Here is a 21,216-nt window from a genome sequence, read left to right as displayed (position 1 = left end):
GGAAAACTAGGACACTGATGCATTGTTGGTGGAGTTGTGAAAGAATCCAACCATTCTGGAGAGCAGTCTGGAATTATGCCCAAAAAGTTATCAAAATGTGCATACCCTTTGACCCAGCAGTGCTACTACTGGGCTTATGTCCGAAAGAAATTCTAAAGAAGGGAAAGGGATCTGTATGTGCCAAAATGTTTGTGGCAGCCCTTTTCATAGTGGCTAGAAACTGGAAAATGAATGGATGTCCATCAATTAGAGAATGGTTGGATAAATTATGGTATATGAATGTTATGGAATATTATTATTCTGTAAGAAATGACCAGCAGGAGGAATACAGAGAGGCTTAGAGAGACTTACATCAACTGATGCTGAGTGAAACGAGCAGAACTAGGGGATCATTATACACTTCAACAATGATACTGTATCAGGATGTATTCTGATGGACGTGGATATCTTCAACATAGAGAAGAGCTAATCCAATTCCAATTGATCAATGATGGACAGAATCAGCTACATCCAGAAAAGGAACACTGGAAATGAGTGTAAACTGTGAGCATTGTTTTGTTTTTGTTTTGTTTTCTCTTCCCAGATTATTTTTACCTTCCGAATACAATCCTTCCTCTGCAACAACAACAACAACAAAATTTGGTTCTGCACATATATATTGTACCTAGGATATACTGTAAGATATTTAATATGTATGGAAATGCCTGCCATTTGGGGAGGGGGTGGAGGGAAGGAGGGGAAAAACTTGGAAGAGAAAGTAGTACAAGGAATAATGTTGTAAAAAAAAAATTTACCTATGCATATGTACTGTTAAAGAAAATGTTATAATTATAAAAATTTAAAAAAAAATTACTGAATTTCTAAAGACTCCCTGGGTGTAACCTGGGCTACCATCATGCTCCATCAGGAGCCCTGAAGCTGGGCCTCATCTCTTATTTCCCTGGATCAATCTACATTCTGAGGCCCAGTGGAAACCTTGGTTGCATTTTGGACATAGGATTTTGGGTCTTATTCTCTCACCCTGTCCTCTCACTCTATATCTATATCTACCTTGGGCTCTCAGATGTCCAAATTTTCCACACTGAAAACATTGACAAGTTTCTCTAGAAGTTCCTTGCCAAGGGGTACCTTGTCTTCCCATGTTCATCATAGTCTGGGTATAATAAGCATTGTGCCCACTGTGGCACAGGTCTTATGACCTCCTCTAAGGGAGCATCTTTGTGTAGTCCCCATATAATTATCAAACCTCATTGGCATTTTCCTTAGCAAGCTGTCTTATCATAATTCTTGTACCTACATTTTCTCCAATAGTTCTTGTGACAGCTGTCTGTCAAATTCCCACAAAATCCACAAAAGGTTTATTGGGACCTTGCTCTATTTTTGTGAAAGCTTCCCCTCAATCTTTCCCTGGGAAGGTGCCCCAAGCTTTTATTGCAGCAGCAGTAATTTGTTCATAAGCTGCTATGGGGTAATTAGTCTGTGCTGAATTGTCTGCATACTGACCTTCACCTCCTAGTTGGTCAAAGGAGATTTGTACATTAACTCCAGTTTGCTTATTGCATTGGGCTTGAATCCTACATAATTCATGATACTCTGAAAGCCACAACAAGTTTTGTCCAGGTTCTAAACATGTCCTTGCTATGGATTTCCAATCACTAGGAGTTAGGATTTCATAAGCCAGATTCTCTAGTAACATCTTAACTTAAGATGATGTAGCCCCATAAAGAGTGCAACCCTTTTTCAAATTCTTAATTTTTTCCAGATCAAAAGGAATGTATCTTCTCCGTTGTTGACATGAAGAGTCAAGCTCTCAATTACAGGGTATGCATTTATTAAATCAGATATATTCTAGCCTTCATTTTTAACCTTAACCAGTGCCTTTTGTAATCTTGTCATAGACTGCTTCATAGGTGGTGCTGATTGTATCACTGCCTCTCCCCTTCCTCCTCTCTCCATCCATGAAAGGTTAATTAAGGAAGGTAGGTCAGGGAATGGGGAATGCCCTAAAGGTTTCTGCTGTGAAGCTGCACTCAGAATTGTACTTAACTCCATTCTTATCTGATTCTTCATACTTTTCACCTAGTTTATATGGATCTTCCCCTTCTTGTTCTTTCTTCTTTTTTCTTATTCTAATACTTATATAATTTCTTAAAGCCAGTTGTATTAAATTATGTATATAAAGTGTTTTTTTGGAAATTTAATCAGGTCCATTTTCATTGTAGAATTGACATAGTTGCTCTCCTACTAATTTCTACTCCTCTAGATCTAATTCTTTTTCATTAGAGAACCAAGGAGATATCTACTGTACTGTTTTTAAAATTTCAACAATCTGGGGGCAGCTAGGTGGTGCAGTGGATAGAGCATCAGCCTTGAATTCAGGAGGACCGGAGTTCAAATCTGGTCTCAGACACTTACCCCTGGGCAAGTCACTTAACCCCAGACTCAGGGAAAAAAAAAAAAAAAGCAACAATCTGCTCCCAAATTACAATCAAACCTTGGCTTTTCATAAGTCTGACAATGCTCTCTACACATTTTCCTCAAATTGGAAAAGAAGGCTGTTTTCTAAACATCTGTCCCATTTTAGCTGAAATACTACTTTAGCCCTTTAACAAAGTTTCCTTGTCTATTTTTGTACTCAACCTAATTTCTGGATCAAGGAGACTTTTCCACTGAAATCAGGATTGGGTCTGCCCCATGTTGGGCGCCAAAATGTAATATTCTTCTCTAAAATGTAATGTTCTCTTGTTGAGATTTTCTTGGGGTTTCTGGAGGCAGCCTTCATTTCAGTTCCGTAATCACCACAGTATTCAGGGGTTAAAGTTTAAATCCTGGGGCCTGGTTAGCTTCCTTATAGTCCAGATCCTTTATTATGCCAATGAGGTTTGCAAAAGAATTATATGGGGACTACACAAAGATGCTCCTTTAGAGGAGATAATAAGATGCTGTGCCACAGTGGGCACACATGTTTATTATACCCAGACTATGATAAACATGGGAAGACAGGGTTCCTCTTGGCAAGGGACTTCTAGAGAGACTGGTCAATGCTTTCAGTGTGGAAAAATTGGACATCTGAGAGCCCAAGGTAGGTATAGAGATAGAATGAGAAGACAAGGTGAGAGAATAAGACCCAAAACCCTATGTCCGAAATGCAACCAAGGTTTCCACTGGGCCTCAGAATGTAGACTGACCCAGAGAAATGAGAGGCAGGGCCCAACTTCAAGGTCCCAGGTGGGGTATGATGGTAGCCAAGGTTACACCCAGGGAGTCTTTAGAAATTTAATTTTAAGACATGATCAATCAGCCAAAAGGCAATCAGATGGCAGAAAGGGATCACATGATCAATTAAAAGAAAAGCAATCAGATGGGACGAAGGGATTACAATTGGAGAGAATACAGGCCTTTTCACCCAACAGAAGGGCAGTGTCCAGTGCGAGCAGCTCCAATGTAATCTCCAGGTGATGAGGAGAGATCTAGAAAGTGGTAAACAGAAGGGACTAGATAGGTTAACTCCTTACAAGAAAGGGTTTGCTCATATTTCTACAGATGGAGAAGGACTCAGATGGGTGCCAACGAGCCATATTTGCCATAGTCCATTCCAACCCAATTTGGGTTTTCAGCTGTTGGTGCATTATTCTCCCAGGAAGAATACCTGTGTTCTCTGACAAAAGGCCTTCTTTTGTATCATTCTATCTCTAAAGGTAGTGGGAACCCAGGCCAAGTCTAGGCTGTAGGCAGTATTCTCTGGAGTATTTGCATTTTCTGGCAAAAAGCCTCCTTTATATCACACTCTATTTTTAGAGATAGTGGGACCAGGAAATCCCAGAACTCTGGACAAGGTAAAAGACTTTTTTTTTCTTTCCCTATCCTGTAGTGGACATCCAAGCCACCCGGGTCAGGCTTGGGTCATTATTAGAGCTGTATGGTTGTGCACAATTCTTTATGAATTACTGTGGATTGACAAAAGGCCTCCTTTTGTCTCACTCTCTGTCTCTAGAGATACGAGAGAGGCTGCGAGAATTTGCAAAAACTAAAATTTTTTACCTGTCCACAACCTAGAAACACCTCTGCCTCTAAAAATCCTTCCTTGAGCTGAGATACTTGGCTTGAGGAAACTCCCCCCGTCCAGCCCCTCCAGAGGCAAAGGATTTTCCTTTGCATCTCTAGCTCTCACCAGAAAGCCCTGCTCTCAGGCAGGAAATCCAAAACACAAGAGGAAGTGTCTCTTTAACACCCCCCCAAGACCAAGGAGACACATGACTGTTCTGGGGACCCCTCTTGGGGGTCCCAGGCCAGCATTCTCTTTGATTTGTTCTGGGGAGATAACCAGAGAAATTTAAGAGAAGCCATGCTTGAGCCCTTCTCCCACTCCACTGTTACATACACTGGGGTCTCTAATGACCAGGCTGCAGCCACGAGGAGAAAGGTCACTGAATTGGGGTGAGCTTGGAGGTATGTCTCTACCCTTGGCTGTTACACCCTGGACAGGGGCAAGCAGTCTTTTCTTCAGGTCTTGCTCTCCCAGCAAGCTTTGAGGATTTGGTCGGTTCCCCCTCCCTCAAGTTCCAGCATGGAATTGCCAGAGGAGCCTTTGCTATTCAGAAGCATCGGGTAAGAACATGGCATTTCTTTCTCCCACACTCTCACTCAGCACCTCTGGTCTTTCCTCCCCCTCCTCCATAGAGTGGGGATCTCAGAGGAATCAGGGCTTTTTCTGACCTCTCCCATATGGCTTTTCAGTCTGTCACTTAAATGCTCCTATCCAATCCCCTTTTTGGGGTACTGTACAGTGGGAAGATTGGGGACTCAATCTTATCTTCTCAAATCTCCAGAAAAGATTTTCTTTTTTTTATGTTAAATATTATCTTTCTTTTTTTTATTAATTTTATAATTATAAAAAAAATTTTTGACAGTACATATGCATGAGTAATTTTTTTAAAATAACATTATCCCTTGTATTCATTTTTCCAAATTTTCCCCTCCTTCCCTCTACTCCCTCCCCTAGATGACAGGCAATCCCATACATATTGCATGTGTTACAGTATAACCTAGATACAATATATGTGTGTAAATCCAATTTTCTTGTTGCATGTTAAGAACTGGATTCTGAAGGTATAAGTAACCTGGATAGAAAGACAGTAGTGATAACAGTTTACATTCAATTCCTCCAGAAAAGATTTTCACCAACTTTTAAACTAACAGAAGTTTACCTGCAATCTGGACAAGTGGGCCACGCCTTCCCAGATTCTTTGCCTGGTTCTTAAAGGAGCCACAGCTTCTGGCTCTCTCAGGAAGCATGCTTATCCCATACTTTTTTTTTTTTTTTTTTTTTTTTTTTTTCCTGAGGCAATTGGGGTTAAGTGACTTGCCCAGGGTCATACAGCAAGAGGTGTCTGAGGCCAGATTTGAACTCAGGTCCTCCTGACTTCAGGGCTGGTGCTCTATCCACTGTGCCACCTAGTTGCCCCTGTCCCATACATTTTAAAATGGGACTTGAAAAAAATAAAATAAAATGGGACTTGGTTTCCCTGATTTGGTCATCCTGCCTTAGAGAAATGCCTCCCGTCACAGCTTTTATGCTTTTGCATGCTCATGCTGACAAAGACAGGGTATTTCAAACAGCTCTCTCGTTTTTTGTTTTTTTTTTTTGTTTTGTTTTTTTTTTTGTTTTGTTTTGTTTTGCTTTGTTTTCTTTCCTTTAGCCTCAGAACACTTGTTTAAAGTGCTATTTCCTTAGCTCCTTGTGGAGAGACGAATAGCCTAACTGTGGAAAACAAGCTTTGTCCTTTCTCTCACTTTCCTACCTAGTATACAGGTGGGAATGTTTAACTCCTAATTTTCTCAGTCCCAAGAACTTTTAGCATACTCTCTCCTCTTTTTCTGGATTGGCATTCTATGACCCTGCCAGCAATTAAGGGTTTCTTTTCTAAGATGTGACCCTGGACAGGTTGTAGCTTCAAGAAATATCTTTGGAATGATGGTTGGGGAATAAAATTCCAAAACAAATTTAATTCAATTGTTAAGAGAGTGAAGATAGCTTCCTTTTTCTTTCTTTTCTCTTCTTATTCCCTGACTGCAGCAAGGAAATGAGGAGTTAGAGGGAGAGACTGACACTATCTGAAAACTCCTTAACTATTTTCAATTTGGTGCCTCTTAAAAAGGAAAAAGGCCCTTCCTGTTGCCTTTTCTCTAGCTTGCAGAATTCCTTTGTGGGGATTCCTGTGTGTTTCTCTCTAGAATTGTTCTTTATTCTATAGCTGATCCCTGACAAATTCTCCCTTGCTCTGTTGTGCCACAGTTCTGCCTCAGTTTCTCTGGCATTACAGTTAAAGGAACATTTTCTTGCTCTCCTTCTCTAGAGAAGGATGAAGGGCTATAGAATGTGGATAGTGTCTAGAGTCAGGCTAGGAGCTATTGAATGGAGGACACTAAAGCTTTTTTTTTCCCTAAGAAGTTAAAGATTTCAGTTTTTCTAGTGACAGCTGATTTCCCATTTGGGGTGACCGTTCACAAGGTTTTTTTTTTTTTTCTGGTAAGCCACCATACCACCCTTCTATAGTGGGGGGGACAGCTCAAATTTCCTTGGACGCATACAAGTGGAGCTGTCCAGAACCTTGCACTCATGCAGATTTGCCTCTCCCAAGGACGCTTGGACAAATTTCTGCAGGGTGACAAATAGCCCTCTTACCGAGGACAGCTATTGTCACATCTTTCTGTCTCTCTAGGGATGCCCAGAGAAGATGAGAGCTATAGAATTGGGAAAGCTTGGGAACCCTAAAGACTCACCTGTAGGCTATATGTAAATCCAGAGAAACTTTGGCTTGAAAAATACCTCAGGGGCAGCTAGGTGGTGCAGTGGATAGAGCACCAGCCCTGAATTCAGGAGGACCGGAGTTCAAATCTGGTCTCAGACACTTAATACTTCCTAGCTGTGTGACCCTGGGGAAGTCACTTAACCCCAGACTCAGAAAAAAAAAAAAGAAAAAGAAAAATACCTCAACCTCAAACCTTAAACTCTGATTAGATTAGCTGAATTCTAGTCTCCCTCCTCACACCAATTCTCTGGAGCCCTTGAAAAGTTTAAAAGTTCTTTCTTAAATTGGCTTCTTTTTCTTTCAAATCCTGGGACTGATAGTGACACTTCTGCCCTCAGGCAAAAGAGGATACCAGAAACAAGCCCAGCAAAAGTGTATCTTTCAAAGCTGGAAAAAAACCTCCCAGCTTAAGGAGAAACCTGGGACCCACCCCCCAACTTTTTCAGGGGTCGAAGTTCAAAATATTAAGGTCAAAACTAGAGGAGCCCCTTCTGAGCCCTCAATTTTTCTTCCACTCTGCTGTTACAAACAGCTATTGGTTTTTCTTTTTTAGCTCTCACCTGAACTAAAACCTGAGGCTCTCAGCTTCTATCACTCCCTCTGCCCCTTTCGCCCCTCCCCCATAAAGAGTGGAGATAGTAGGAAGGAAGGCTCAGGATCTTTGCCTAAACCATCTTGATGATTTTATGGTGAGATTGAGGAACCAGCTCTCTCTTTAAAAATTAACCCTGGGATAGCCATTAACCCCAGGGATTCAGAGCATTTTTTTAAACTTTTTGCTCCTACTTTTCTTTGGCATTAGGTATAGTTAGATGGGCTATCAGCATTCCTAATGCAGCCCAGAGAAGGGACCTGGTGCATTTACTGCAAAACAGCTCCATTCCTAAATGTCCTTATTTCCAGCCTGGAGGACACCCCACTTTTAATCTGCTCCTGAGATGTGTTTTCCCTAGAATTCCCTAGAATTGTGAATTTTCAACTGCCCTCCAGCTTGCACAAGTGGATTGATTGGGACACATGACACACAACCAGATGCTCTGCTGTTGTCTTCAGTTCTCACACCCCCTCCTGGCTTGGACCCTCCCCCAAATTTCTATGATCCTGGTCAGCTTGAAGCAGTTACATGAAACTGAGATCTTCTTACTTTTTCCCTTAAATGAATTTAAGTTTTAACTGCTTGTGGGAAGGATGAAGAGGATTGTGATCTCTTTAAGAAACTGTATTTTTTATTGATCTGTGATTCCTTTCAGATTCTCAGCCCCTCCTGGCTGAGGCATATCCTCCCCAGACAAGTTGTCTTTCCAGGATGCCAGAGCCTTTGATTCAATTATAAATCCTGGTCAAAAAGCATCCTTTTGAATTCCAATAGGAGATCCGGGCTCTCCCAGCCCCCACTGATTCTAATCTGCTCCAGTTGTCCCAGCTCCACCAAGACACCCAATATAATAACCTTGCATTAATTAAAGTCTTTGCAGATGGACCTTGGCAGATCCCTTTGTGCCCAGGACATTCTGTCCACTGAGAACTGCATTGAATTTAAACTCAGGTCTTCCTGACTTCACTTGGCCATCTAGCTGCCCCTTCATTCATTTTTGTAAGGTTTTTTGTTCCAAATTCTTCTCCCTCTTTTTTTTTACCTCCCCCTCCCCAAGATAACAAGCCATCAGATACAGATTAAATATATGCAATCCTTTAAAACCTATTTCCATGTTGGTCATATTGTATAAAAAAAAATCAGATTGAAATAGGAGAAACCCTGAGAAAAAAAAAAGCAAACAAACAAGTGAAAATATTATGCTTTGATCCACATTCACTCTCCATAGTTCTCTTTCTGGATGCAGATGGCACTTCACATCACCTGTCCACTAGAGTTGCCTTGAATGGTTGCATTTTGGAAAAGAGCCAGTGATGAAAGTTCCTAAAGCAAAAGCTGTCTCCCAACCCCAGCTATGGTCAAGGCTTGATATTTGTTGATCTAACAGCCTTGGCCTGGATGTGTTTGTACTTCACCCTGGAAGAAACTCTGGAAATCAGTTCTTTCCTGGAGTCTTCTCTCAGTGTTTTAGGAAAACAATTAATCCTAATTTTAGTTTCTTTCCATAGATCTACATTTCCTCTGAGTCAATGGGCTGTCTTTTTTTTTTTTTTTTGTCTTTATTTTCTGTTTATTTATTTTGTCAGGAAAATAGGAAAGCTGGAAATTTTCTGCCCCATCACACCATCTTCCCAGAGTTTCTCCCCTCTCCACTCATTTAAAAAAAAAAAAGTTCCCTCCACTCATTTTAGGACCCAGCAACCTATACTTTTTTGCCATTTCTCCAACTGGATACTCAGTCTCCCACCTGCATCATGCCTTTGTCTGGGTTTTGCTCCACACCTGGAATATTCTCACTCATCACTGCTACCTCTTAGGGTCCCTGGCTCCAAAACAGCCCAGTCAAAGGCTGCCTTGTGTGAAAGGTAGTGCCAAGAGCTGGTGCTGTCCTAGAAAGGTTACTGTGTCTCTTTGATATGTAGATGCATATACTGTACCTAAATATTGACACATTTTCTCCCCATTAGAACATAATGATAACAGCAGGCATTAAAGGCTTAAAGATCTGGGAGGGGAAAATCTGTTTTGTTTGTTATTTATACATACATATATACAGCAATTGAAATAGTGTTTGGCACAGAGTAATCTGCTTATTAAATCCCTATTCAGTCACCCAGCAACCAGGACAGCTCAGTTAAGTGAAGTAACTATCAACATTCAGTAAACCTTAAAATGCTCTACAAATGCTAGATTTTTTTTAAACTAGAGCCTCAATGACCATATGAGTGTAAAAGGTACCTCACCACAAGGATGTTCTAGATACAGTGGAGCATCAGTGCCCGAGGGCAAGGGATCTTTGGCACCTCAGCTTAGTGGTGGTTGAGACAAGGGCTCACCTGGCATAGGTAGAACCAGTGCTCTGAGGGAATTAAACTATGAGTGAGAAATTGAGAGTGGTGTGCTGGAAGGGGTTGGGGAAAGTATTTGTATGTCCTTGCCCTATCTTTGAAGTCATTTTCTCTTACAACAGAAAATTGATATTCAGTGGTTAAATGGAACTAGGGTTCTAGATCCTGGACCCTAATATGGAGGTGTGATGTATCTAGTGTGGCTTAATCCAATAACAACGAAGACAGAACCCCTCCTATCCTTCAGAATACCCCAGAACCCTGATGGTAGATAAAGCAAGCCTGGGAGAAACCAGAGCAAACACTATAAATTCTCCACAAGATTTTAACCTTGGAAGAAAATTTGGAGTCCATCTCTTATACCTGTAGAGTAATACCCGGACTACAAGTCATCATCCAAAACATCTTTGAAGAACTACATCAAAAGGAGATCCAAATAGCTTGCCATCTAGGGGAGGGGGTGGAGAGAAGGAGAAAAAAATCTGAAACACAGGGCTATGCAAGGGTCAATGTTGTCCAATTATCCAGGCATGTGTTTTGAAAATAAAAAGCTTTAAAAAAAAAAAAAAAAAACTGAAAGGAAATAAAAGGAAACCCAATACCTCCTAAGGCTATTTCTTTCACTCTTGAAAGGAGTTCCCAATTGTTGGGAAAAGTTTCTTTACACTGAACCTAAATCTGATTCTCTGCTGCTTTTACCCAGTGTTCCTAATCCCTTCTTTTCCTATATCCCAAGAGGCAGGAAGCAGCTGCTGATGATAGAATTTGAATCCAAGCCCTTTGCCTCTAGAGTTATCAGTTCTTTCCATTATTCCATGAAACTTCAAGACAGTTTCTGTAATCCACTTCCAGGCAGCGCTTCAAATTTCAGGTAAAAGCTTTCATGCCCCATTCTCCTTGTCTTTTTTTTTTTTTTTTTTAAGTTAAATAGCTCTAGTTCTAGCTATTGATCAACATATGGTCCCCAGTCCTTCCCCTTCCTCCAGTTTGTGGCAATGTCCTTCCTAGAATACAGTGCCCTAAGAAGTCATTAAGGGAAATAAGTGGGCATGTGGGGAGTGTGTCTGTTGAGAAAAACTGGGGAGATGAGTGCCCAGAAGTGGCCAACTGAAGTCAGGCACTTGAGGAAAGCCAATGGGATGGTGTTGGTTCTTCCTAAAAGAGGGGCACTCGCTGAACCCCAACTTCGAGGCCTAGACGTTAGTTACATTCTGCCAGGTGGAGTAGGCAGAAATAAGGACTTATTTCTGCCTCTTCTCAACTCTCTCAGCAACATCATCACTAGAAATGAAACCAGTATTCCCAGAAGCTCCTGCCAATGTTCTGGTTTCCTGGGACTGTGCCAGGCTCTCTGAGGACAGATTGTTGCACACCCGATGGGCATTTAGATTTCTACTGAAGGCAAAGAAAACAAGCTAATTGATCTGTATAGATATATTTATTGGCATTGGGGTATGGGAAGAGTTAAAGGTACCTGCTTTCTTGGGTGGGGAGAGGCTTAGTTGTTGTCCAGGGTTTCCTTGATAAAGGGGATGAACTTGGTGACTCGGGTGAAAGCAAAAGGGGAGTTGGTGGAAAAGGAGAAGTTTCCCCAGGAGGCAATACCAACCAGGGTCCAGGTGCCCTTTTTCTTACAGATCAGGGGTCCACTGGAGTCACCCTAAGGAGATGAGACACAAGAGAAGTTGAAAGGGTCTGTCAGCCCACCAAAGCAGCTCAGGGTGTTACAGGGCAACTAGCAAAATTGTGCCATGGTGAACTATGAAAGACCTGATTCTTCTCAGTGGTTCGATGATGCAAGAAATCTCAGTAAATTATGGATGGAAAACGCCATTCACATCCAGAGAGAGCTATAGAGACTGAAAGTAAATCAATACATGCTACATTCACTTTTTTTTCTTCTGGTTTAATTCCCATCCTTCCCCCTCCCTCCCCCGGCCCATGACTTTAGACTCGGAAAACCTGATTTTAAATCCTGGGGCTGACACTTTGTTGTCATGTGACCACAGGCTTCATGGGATGGCAAAAAAGGATACCCGTATATGGAAATAGCACTACTTTATCTTTTCTGCCTTAGAAGCTTGTTGGAGCTGTTAAGGTGGTATGGAAATAAATGAAAATGATGAAGAAGTGAAAGTTGGTGGCTTATTCCAGGTATTGACATCATAATACCATGAGCAGAGTCTCTCATACACCACAGAGGCTTGTTTTGAACTTTTCAATAACAGGAGGGGAGGAAAACACAAAAATAATAAAGATTACATTTATCCAAGTGCTTTTGCCTCTTCAAATGTTTTCATGTCTTTTTCTCAGTTCTTTTTCCCCCCTGAGGCAATCGGAGTTAAGTGACTTGCCCAGGGTCACACAACTAGGAAGTGTTAAGTGTCTGAGACCAGATTTGAATTGAGGTCCTCCACTTCAGGGCTGGAGTGCTAGCCCCTGTGTCACTCAGCTACTCCACATGATCTCAGTTCTTTCTTGTGACAGCCCACAGAGGGAGGTAGAAAGAGTATGGGTATTAATCTCCATTTGGCAGATGAGAAAACTGAGTCTGATAAAAGTTTGTGACTGTGTTACTTAATGAGCTTGTAGCATAGCTGAGAGTAGAAATCAGCTTTGCATTTCTTTCTAGTACAGAAAATGTGGGTGAGCAGTGTAGATTAAGGGGAGATGTGAATTAAGTGCCATCTTGCATGGGGCTGGGAGATACAACCTTTCCTGAAAGTCTGATGGAAGTGAGACCTAAGACTTTCAGCAATGTCACCGACCGGACAAAAGAGAGTTTTTGTTGTTCAATTGTTGTCAGTCATATCTGACACTTTGTGACCCTATTTGCAGTCTTCTTGGCAAAGATACTGGAGTGGTTTTCCATTTTCTTCTCCAATTCATTTTACAGATAAGGAAACTGAGGCAAGCAGGGTGAAATGTCTCACCCAGGATCACCCATCTAAGTAAGTGTCTGAATGTAGATTTGACCTGAGATTGCAGGCCCAGAGCTCTGTCCACTGCACCAACTAGCTGCCCCTCACAATTAAATCTGTCTAACTAGGCAGGGACTACCTTTTTATGATTGGTTTTAATGGAAAGATGGATGACCACTTGTGACAGGCAGTTTGTAGGGAGACTGAAGATGTGTTAGACATACTGAAGTTCCTTTTGTAAGAGTGATTGATGAGGGGGAGGGATGTCATGGAACTGGAGGTGGGAGGGAACCACCAGATTGAGACTGGTTTTGCTACTTATTAACAGGATGCTAAATGACTTTGATTTCCTAAACCCTGGTTTCCCCATTTATAATATAGATAATAAGATCCTTATCAGGGCAACCCCATTTGTGATTCTTAAAGAGAGGAGAAAATCCAGAGAAGAGAGAGACAGAGAGAGGCAGGTACCATGCAGGGAGAAATGCCATTGGCTCCAGCACAAATCATGCTGTCCTTGATTATGTTCCCCCAGAATGTCTTGCATTTAGTATTGGACAACAGGGGTAAAGCTGCCTGTTGGAGGATGTTTAGGCGTCTTCGGGCTGCAGAGACAAAAGAAAGGAGAGTAGGTTAAACAGAGCTTGTAAATTGAACGGGCAGAAGTAGAGTATAGGGGAAGGAGTGAAGAAGAAAATATTCTGGCAGACTCTGGACTGAAGAGTAGGTCAGACTCTGTTCCAAGCTTGGCTCTCCCCTTTTCTCATTCACTTTTGTGAAAGCGTGCTTAAAGGGTGCTCAGTACCTTCTTTACAAATGTTTTTACTCTGTATCCCAAAGAAACCATAAAAGAAGAAAAAGGGCCCATGTGAGCAAAAATGTTTGTAACAGCTTTTTGTGGTGTCAAGGAACTGGAAAATGAGTGGTTGTCCATCAATTGGAGATGGCTGAATAAATTTTGGTATATGAAAGCAATGGAACTTTATTGTTTCTAAAGGAAAGGATCAGCAGGCTGATTTTAGACAGGCCTGGAAAGACTGACATGAACCGATGCTGAGAACCAGGAATACATGGTACACAGTTAACAGCAAGATTGTGCATTGTTGAATTAGGAAAATCCTGGCTCTTCTCAGTGGTTTGATGATCCAAAGAAATCCAGGAAATTTTAGATGGAAAACTCCATTTGCATGCAGAAAGAGCTATAGAGACTGAATGTAAATCAACACATGCTATATATACTTTTTTTTTTCTAGTTTATCCCCCTCCTCCCCATAATTTTCCCTTTTGTTCTGATTTTTCTCTCCCAATGTCATACATAAGAAAATAGGTTTTTTTAAAATTACTGTATATATGTTATGCTCCAGGTCTCAGAGTGTGGGACAATTTTATCCAAAATTAAACTCTCAGGGGCGTCTCAAGGTATAGAACAAAACCTTTATTCAGGATCTTGTCAGAGCCAGGACAGAGCTGCTGCAACTTTTATACAGAGCAACCCAAGAAAAAGCCCCAATCCACCCCTAGTACCCCTTATATACATTTTGATCTGCTCTATAGTTCTCTGATTAGGAACTGGAATGTTGACTGGAATATTAAAAATCTTTCTTTCCACCCATCACAGGATTTTTAAGAAGCCAAAACTTAGGCCTGCAGGCTTTACTTAAGTTAGTCAATGGTTATGAGAGATCTTTCCTTCAGCTCCTTGCACTCATCAGTTTCCATAATTATCCTGACGCAGTCCTGACTCAGTTTCCCTGATTCTCAGTCCTGCAGAACCTCCCCTCCCTCTTTATCAGAATATTTGATTAGGATAAAAGATCTTCTGTTTTAGAATAGCAGAATGCCTCTCCCCATCCCAGCTACTGAATTGGCAGATATGGGTCTTATCAAGATGCCTCTCACCATGTCCCCAGTGCCTCCCTCTCATTATGTGGTCTTATTTCTGGAGACTCACCCCACCCTGTCAGAGTCCCATTCCTGTTCTCTGCACCCTGCCTCAATCTAGCCCCTGAGTCTGAGCCACTTGTGTATATAGGTCATTGAGAACTCTCATTGTTTGCTGGATTCTTGGAGACAATAGTCTCATTCAGCCCTGGGACAAACAATGGATCCATTTGATCCCAGTAAATCTGTCCCATTTAATAAATTATTCAATACTCTCTAATTTCTAACCTGCCTCAGTTTCTCCAGCATTACATTTGTGTAACACAAAAAATGGTTTTTACATGAAATTGGGGGAAATAAAAATTAAAAATAAACATTTTTTAAAAGCAGTAGTTGTGGGAAATCAAATTCTAATTACTAAAAACACATGCATAAAACAAATTTTGGTTCCCAAAAAACTATTACCTGATTACCCTCCTCCTCTTAGTAGAGAGGAGAGAGGCCAGGATTTACAGGGACAAAATTATATTTCCATTATTAAATAAGGTCACTATAGATAGTATTTTTGCTTAATTGTTTTCTTTTGTTGCAGGGAGGCATGACAGTTAGGGCATGTGAGGGACAGCACAGAGCAATACATCCAAACTAATATAAAAATGAAAAAGGATATTAATATCACAAAAAAAATACTAATAGCCCTCTGGGAAAAGATACACATTGCTTACAGGTATATTCAAAAGAAAATTGGATTGAACACACAGAGAAGATTGGAAAGAGAGAGGGAGCAAATACGGTTTTTCTTATTTGTAGCTTATACTATATAACCTTAAATGTAAGCAATTTAATGTGTATAATTTTTGCTATTATATTCCTTATTTTATTGAGATCATATTATAATTAAATCCAGGTTGAACACCTAAGTACTGGATTTGCTTCTGATATTTCGTGATGATTGCAAGTGAACCAGAAACTCTTACAAATTGTTTGAACAAATGGACTTGAAAAGGGGCAGTCAGCAGGTACTAGAAGGATTCTTTAACTCATCCACACCCAGACGCTACCCAAAAAAAGTTTTGATTGTTTGTGTTTATGCTGAGCTTAAAGCCTTAAAATTATGGAAAGGTTTTGCTATTTAATTAAAAACTTCTGGGTGAAAGTAAAGTCAATCTAAAAAACTTGACATTTTTAGAAAGTGCTAATAAGTGTTTTAGTTCTCAAACAAAATAAAATCCATATTCTTGTAGTTTGGGGCATTTGGGATATCTTGTAGTTTTGGGGTATGTGAATTGGACTAAAAGGCCTTAATTGTAAACAAATTAACAAAAAGTGCTATGGAAGAAATTGAAGTATCTAGTGCCCAGTGAACCCGTCTCACACTCACCATCCTGCTTGTTCTTGCCCCATCCAGTTGTAATACAGGTAGTGCCTTCGGGGAAGTCATCACTGACACTAGGCAGGCAGACAGGGGACACATTATCCTGGTAGTGGGCGGGTGTGGCCAGTTTCAACAGGGTAATGTCATTGCTAAGACCGACCATGTCAAAATTTTTATTCCTGAAGACCTGAAAGGAAGAGAGGAAAGTGAAATGTCCCCCATCCCCAAACCTTCATTGGCACCTTCTAGTGCCTCAGAATTAGGAGGAATTTCAAAGGTAACCCAGTCCAGCTAAGGAATCCCTTCTATGGCCTTCCTGACAACTGTTATCCAGACTTTCCCTGAAGATTTCTGATGATGAGGGGCTCACTAGCTCACAAGAACATCAACTCCACTTTTACTACTTCTTTATTATTGAGTCATTTGGGTCACCTTCCCTTGGTATTTTCTTGGCAAAAAGAATTAAATCATCTGTCATTTTCTTTTCTAGCTCATTTTACAAATGAGGAAACTGAGACAAACTGAGTCACAGCTAGGAAGTTTCTGAGGCCGAGGTTGAACTTGGGAGGAGGACACCAGACCTTGCACTCCATCCACTGCACCACCAGCTGCCCTGCTCACGCCTAGAACAGGCAGTAACTGGGATTTGAACCCAGCCATTGAACTCCTGGTCCAAGAACAGCTGTCTTCAACTTTGCTTTTCTGCTTAAGTCTCTTCTACCTTCCCCTCCCCTCCAAAAAGAAGCAGCTTTCCCCCAGCTGCTGTACTCTCCTCAACAGCTTATGTTGGGCCAAGCTAAGGAAGATTTCATCTTGAATCAGAAAAATGGCAGGTCCCACTGTATACCTGCACCCTCAGAAGTAATCTCAGAGAAAAAACTTAGTTGTAGCTATCCTTACTACCTCACTGGGAGGAGGTCTACAGCCCAGACTGACCCAGAGAGTGCAGGTTCATTGCACACTGGGGCAGGAGTTCTGACTGCCATCACATGTTCCAGGCTGATGAAAGGGCCTCTGGCGTCCCCCCACCAATGGGGAGGCTGGGACTCTGGGTGAGCTGTAGGGGTTATAGAAATCATCCTGCCATGAGGATGTCACTTAGAAACTTCCAATAATCACTAATGTTCATGGTACCAGTTCCCAAGGAACCTTATAATGAACTGCCTTTATTCTCTAAGTCTTTCTCTTTCTCTAACTTTCTCTGTCTAGAGAGAGAAGGAGAGTCCTATCCCACTTCTCTGTAGTTTGAACCCAAGAATCCATTAGCAGGCTGCTCATCTCTACTTCCCTGCAATCTCTAGAACTGGCTATGGTCCATTGAGGTCTTTGGATCCCCGGGTTGTGTAACTCTAGGACAAGATCAAAATTCCTACCAAAATCCTCATTTTCCTCTCAACTTCCTTCCCATCCATAGAAAGGAAAAATCCCCAACTGAACAATTTATGTCTTCTCTGTGTAATCATGGCTAGGTTAGTGAATGTCACTGAGCTTGAGTTTCCTCATCTGCAAAATGGCAAAGACCTGCATTCCCTACATCACAAGGGATCAAATACAAATATACCAGCCTCCTTTGAGACTCAGCTCAGTCCTACCCTCTGCATGAGGCTTTCAGCTGCATGAAACAGGAGATGGTGGGCTAGACTGAAAGTCAAGAAGACTGAATTCTAATTCTGCCTTAGACATTGACTAGCTGGGTAAACTTGGTCAAATCACTTCATCTCTGCCTGCCTCAGTTTCCTCATCCACAAAATAGGGATAATTAATAGATCAACTTCCCAAAGTTGCTTAAGAACAAAATGAGATAGTATTTGTAAAGTGCTTTCCTAATCTTAAATTTCTATATAACAATTTCTAAGTTCCCCTGCCCCTTCCCTCTGAGAGTGCCTCCAATTTACCCTTTATGTACAAAATTATTTACACACATTCTTCCCCATTTGAGTGTGAGCCCTTTGAGAATAGAGATCCTGGGGTTTCAAGTTTTGGGGGATTTTTTGTTTGGTTGGATTAGGGAGGGTTGTGGTTTTTTTTTTTTTTTTTTTTTTGCCTTTTGTGGTTTCCCCAGAACTTAGCACAATGTTTGGCACATAACAAGCACTTAATAAATGCTTGTTGGCCAACTATACATGTCAGCCCTTCTTAAATGCCAACTCTTAATAACCGTAAATCATAGTTTAGATTTTATTAGTTCCGATCAGAGAGCTGACCTTTATTTGCACAGGGCCTGCTGGCCATAAATGCTTTAATTCTCCCTTGTACATACCCTTAGTCTATGTAGGAAGCCCCGGCTGTCACATCCCCAGCACACCCCACACTCCTCCCATCCTCTTCTCTGGGCCAAGGCTGTACCTGGGCAATCTTCAGAACTTGGATGTTTTCTCTATGAGACCTCATGTTATGCCTTCCAGCAACCACCCTGTCTGTTCTCCTAAAGCAGAAGGAAGGGCCCATGGATCAAAGGTCACCAAATATCCCAAGAACACAGCCCAGTTAACCACCACCACCACCCCTCCAAAGGAGGGAAGGAAAAATCTTTGAGTTTGACCTACTTGACTTTGCAATGAGCAGCTGTGACCACCCATTTGTTATTGATGATGGAGCCCCCACAGAAGTGGGCACCTCTTCTCTGGAAAGGAAGGGAACAGACAGGAATCATGTTCATTTTGAAAACCTCAAGAGCTCAGGGGCCTCCTCTGGGCACCAAGGGAAAGTCTCAGAGGCAGACAAGAGGTCCAGCAAGCTATGGGCCAGAGAACCCCAGTCGGGGTGCAGGACCGGGAGGCTGGGATGAAGAGCGATCCCAGACAAGACTGGCTGAGTCTCCTGCCAAGCTGGACACCAGCTAAGACTGGCATTTCCTCCTTGCCTAGTAGGGCAGAAGTTGCTGTGGGTCACAGAGGCTGATATTTATGAGATTGAATTGTTACCACCTCCACAGGAGGCTTTTTGGAGCCTCTCAATCCCCCTTTTCTCCCTCACTGGCCATTCCACCCTGCACCCACTTCCCTTGATCCTGTAGGGAGAGGAAAATGTCTGAGGGTGGGAAAGGAAGAGGAGGAGGGGAGGATAATAGCTCCACTTCCGATGATGCAGGTCTAGGTACTCACCTGCAAAGTGACTTGCCAGGGCCAAGAGCCAGGAATAACATCTTCACCTTTGGTCATCTTGAGCATATTACTCAGATCAGGCTTAATAGTGGGGACTCCACAGCCTAGGGGCATGGAGAAAATAAAGGTGCTTAGGGTTCCCGGTCTTGGGGGCGCTGGGTGAGCTCTAATCATACCCCCATCTTGTCTCTTATACCTGCTGAAGTCGCTACTACTAGAGACCCCCTCCCCCAACCTTCACCAGCCTCTGGTTCCAAGAAATGATCAGCTTTGGATTGAACCCAGTTCCCCTGCAGGGAATAGGAGAAAGGGGACGGGGGAGCTGAAGACGGACACCTGGTCCACGGTTTGTCAAAGGGGAAGGGTCTATGCTGGCCAGGACTCTAAACCTCAAGGGACAAGGAAAGCCCATTGCCGGATTCACCCTGAGGGCTCTCAAGGGATCCCCTGGGTCTGGTATATCAGGGAAGGAACTTCCTCCCTCTCCCCTATAACACGCTGTCCCATTTCTGCCAGAGAACGGAAGAGCAGAGGGGGCTGGAAATGCAGGACTGCCTCTAGGAGCAGCTGAAGTCCCCTTAGTTCCCACCACCCTTCCCTGAACAAGGCTCTCCATAGAGTGGGCTCTCTTTGCTATGGTTTGGGGAGTGGGGAGAGCCCTCTCGGGTGCCCAGATATTGTTCCTGTGCTTCAGGCCACAGCTGCCTCCCCACCCCGGAAATGCAAAAGAAGCCAGAGCCCTACCCACCCAGGACTGAAATTTGAAAGTAGCTCCCCCACTCTGGGCCATTCCATTCTCCTCCCCTCACCCCCATGCTCCCTCAGGCTCTCTCTATTACTCAGATCTAAAATCACTTTCTCCTCCAAATTTCTCCAACTAACAGCTGATTTCAACACCACTTTAGGAAGAAAGCAAAGGTTCAGACTAGTTTTTACTAACGTGTAAACTACTGTCTCTAATCCCCTTCAGGGATAAATGCTGGTTAAATAGAAAACACTTATTACCCTCCAAAGTGAATTCTTAATCTGAGGAATGCCAGTATTGGGAGGAGGTGGGGGGGGATGAAAGCAGGGGCCCCTCCGTCTCATCAACTGAGTCCCAAGCCCAGACATCCAGGGCTGGAGGGACCCCAGAGGCCATCCAATTCAACCTCCTTTCCTCCTCAGAGCTTAAGCAACTTGTGCTGGGATACAGAGGTAGGAAGCATCAGAGGGAGCATCTACTTCCAGGGACCTCCCTGACTCTGGGAGAGCTCACTGGGGCTCAGAATGGCCTGCTGGGTGAGGATCAGGGAACAGGACTCACCTGAGACGGCAGCCACGAAGGCCAGGCAGGACAGGAGCTGAAGGAATGCCATGGTGCCCGTGTGAGACAGCTGGCCCAGCGGCTCCCTCCCTCCTTATATCCCTGCCTTCCCTCCCCAGTGGGGCACTGGGCCAATAGCCTAGGCCCTCAGGAGAGGCTGGAGATGTCCCTTCCTCCTCTCCACTGCCTCCCCCCAGCTCCAACATACCTTGGAGTGATGAGCAGGTGGGCCAGCTGCTCCTCTTCCTCTTCCCAGAGAGCCCTCCTCCAAGGGCCAAGGGTCCAGTCCTTTCTTCTCCCCACCTCCAGCTCTGCCTCCCCTCCTCTGCCCTGCCCTGCCACACCTTTGCTCCTGAAATTGAGTTTTCCCTGCAGACTCGCTATCTGGGGGCTAGCAGCAGAGGTCAATGAATCCATCCCACTGCCATCTGTTAGGATCTGACATGTGCCCTGAAGACTAGGCAAATAAACCTTATCCTTCTGGTCACAAATTTCAAAATGGTGCCCTATGCTTCCCAGTCCTTTCTTTCCTTTGTTCCAAGTAACTCATTTATTCATTCAAAAAATATTTGGAGAGAGCTTACTAATGGAGAGAAATCTGAGATATGGCCCTCAAGGAACTCCCGGACTGGTAAGGGAAGCTTCAGTGCAACACGCATTTATTAGGCACTTATAGTAACATATGATTCCAGTTCTGGAAAGGGTTTTAAATTGCCAGCAGGGCTTAAAATTGGGAATGGGGGTAATCCAAGGTAATCTCAATAGACTTTGGATGGAAGATGCCATCTGCATCCAGAAAAAAGAACTTTGAAAATTGAATGTAAATCAACACATGTTAGGTTCACTACTTTTTTTTGACTAAAAAACTTTTTTT

At 42.7% G+C, this 21,216-nt stretch overlaps 1 protein-coding gene across 1 annotated transcript; it reads right to left on the bottom strand.

The window, feature by feature from the left end:
- Positions 1-11,253: 11,253 nt before the first annotated feature.
- On the bottom strand, positions 11,254-20,394 carry LOC141553190 (chymotrypsinogen B-like). Its single transcript, XM_074285008.1, has 7 exons — positions 20,343-20,394; positions 19,037-19,140; positions 18,479-18,555; positions 18,279-18,357; positions 15,939-16,119; positions 13,148-13,281; positions 11,254-11,415 (listed from the first exon to the last, which is right to left on the bottom strand). Exons 1-7 carry the CDS (start codon positions 20,392-20,394, stop codon positions 11,254-11,256), a joined length of 789 nt encoding a protein of 262 aa, XP_074141109.1.
- Positions 20,395-21,216: the final 822 nt, after the last annotated feature.

The sequence above is a fragment of the Sminthopsis crassicaudata genome, chromosome 2 (genome assembly GCF_048593235.1).
Source record: "Sminthopsis crassicaudata isolate SCR6 chromosome 2, ASM4859323v1, whole genome shotgun sequence".
Classification (NCBI taxonomy): domain Eukaryota; kingdom Metazoa; phylum Chordata; class Mammalia; order Dasyuromorphia; family Dasyuridae; genus Sminthopsis; species Sminthopsis crassicaudata.
This window is presented reverse-complemented; position numbering and strand designations above follow the sequence as displayed.

Bases quoted from the DNA above. Each gene is read 5' to 3' on its own strand.
- LOC141553190 (XM_074285008.1), bottom strand. From the start codon at position 20,394: ATGGCATTCCTTCAGCTCCTGTCCTGCCTGGCCTTCGTGGCTGCCGTC. The intron at 19,141-20,342 runs GTGAGTCCTGTT...CCATGCCCCTAG, and splicing joins CTTCGTGGCTGCCGTCTCAG to GCTGTGGAGTCCCCACTATT. The intron at 18,358-18,478 runs GTAGGTCAAACT...CTTCTGCTTTAG, and splicing joins GCTGCTCATTGCAAAGTCAA to GAGAACAGACAGGGTGGTTG.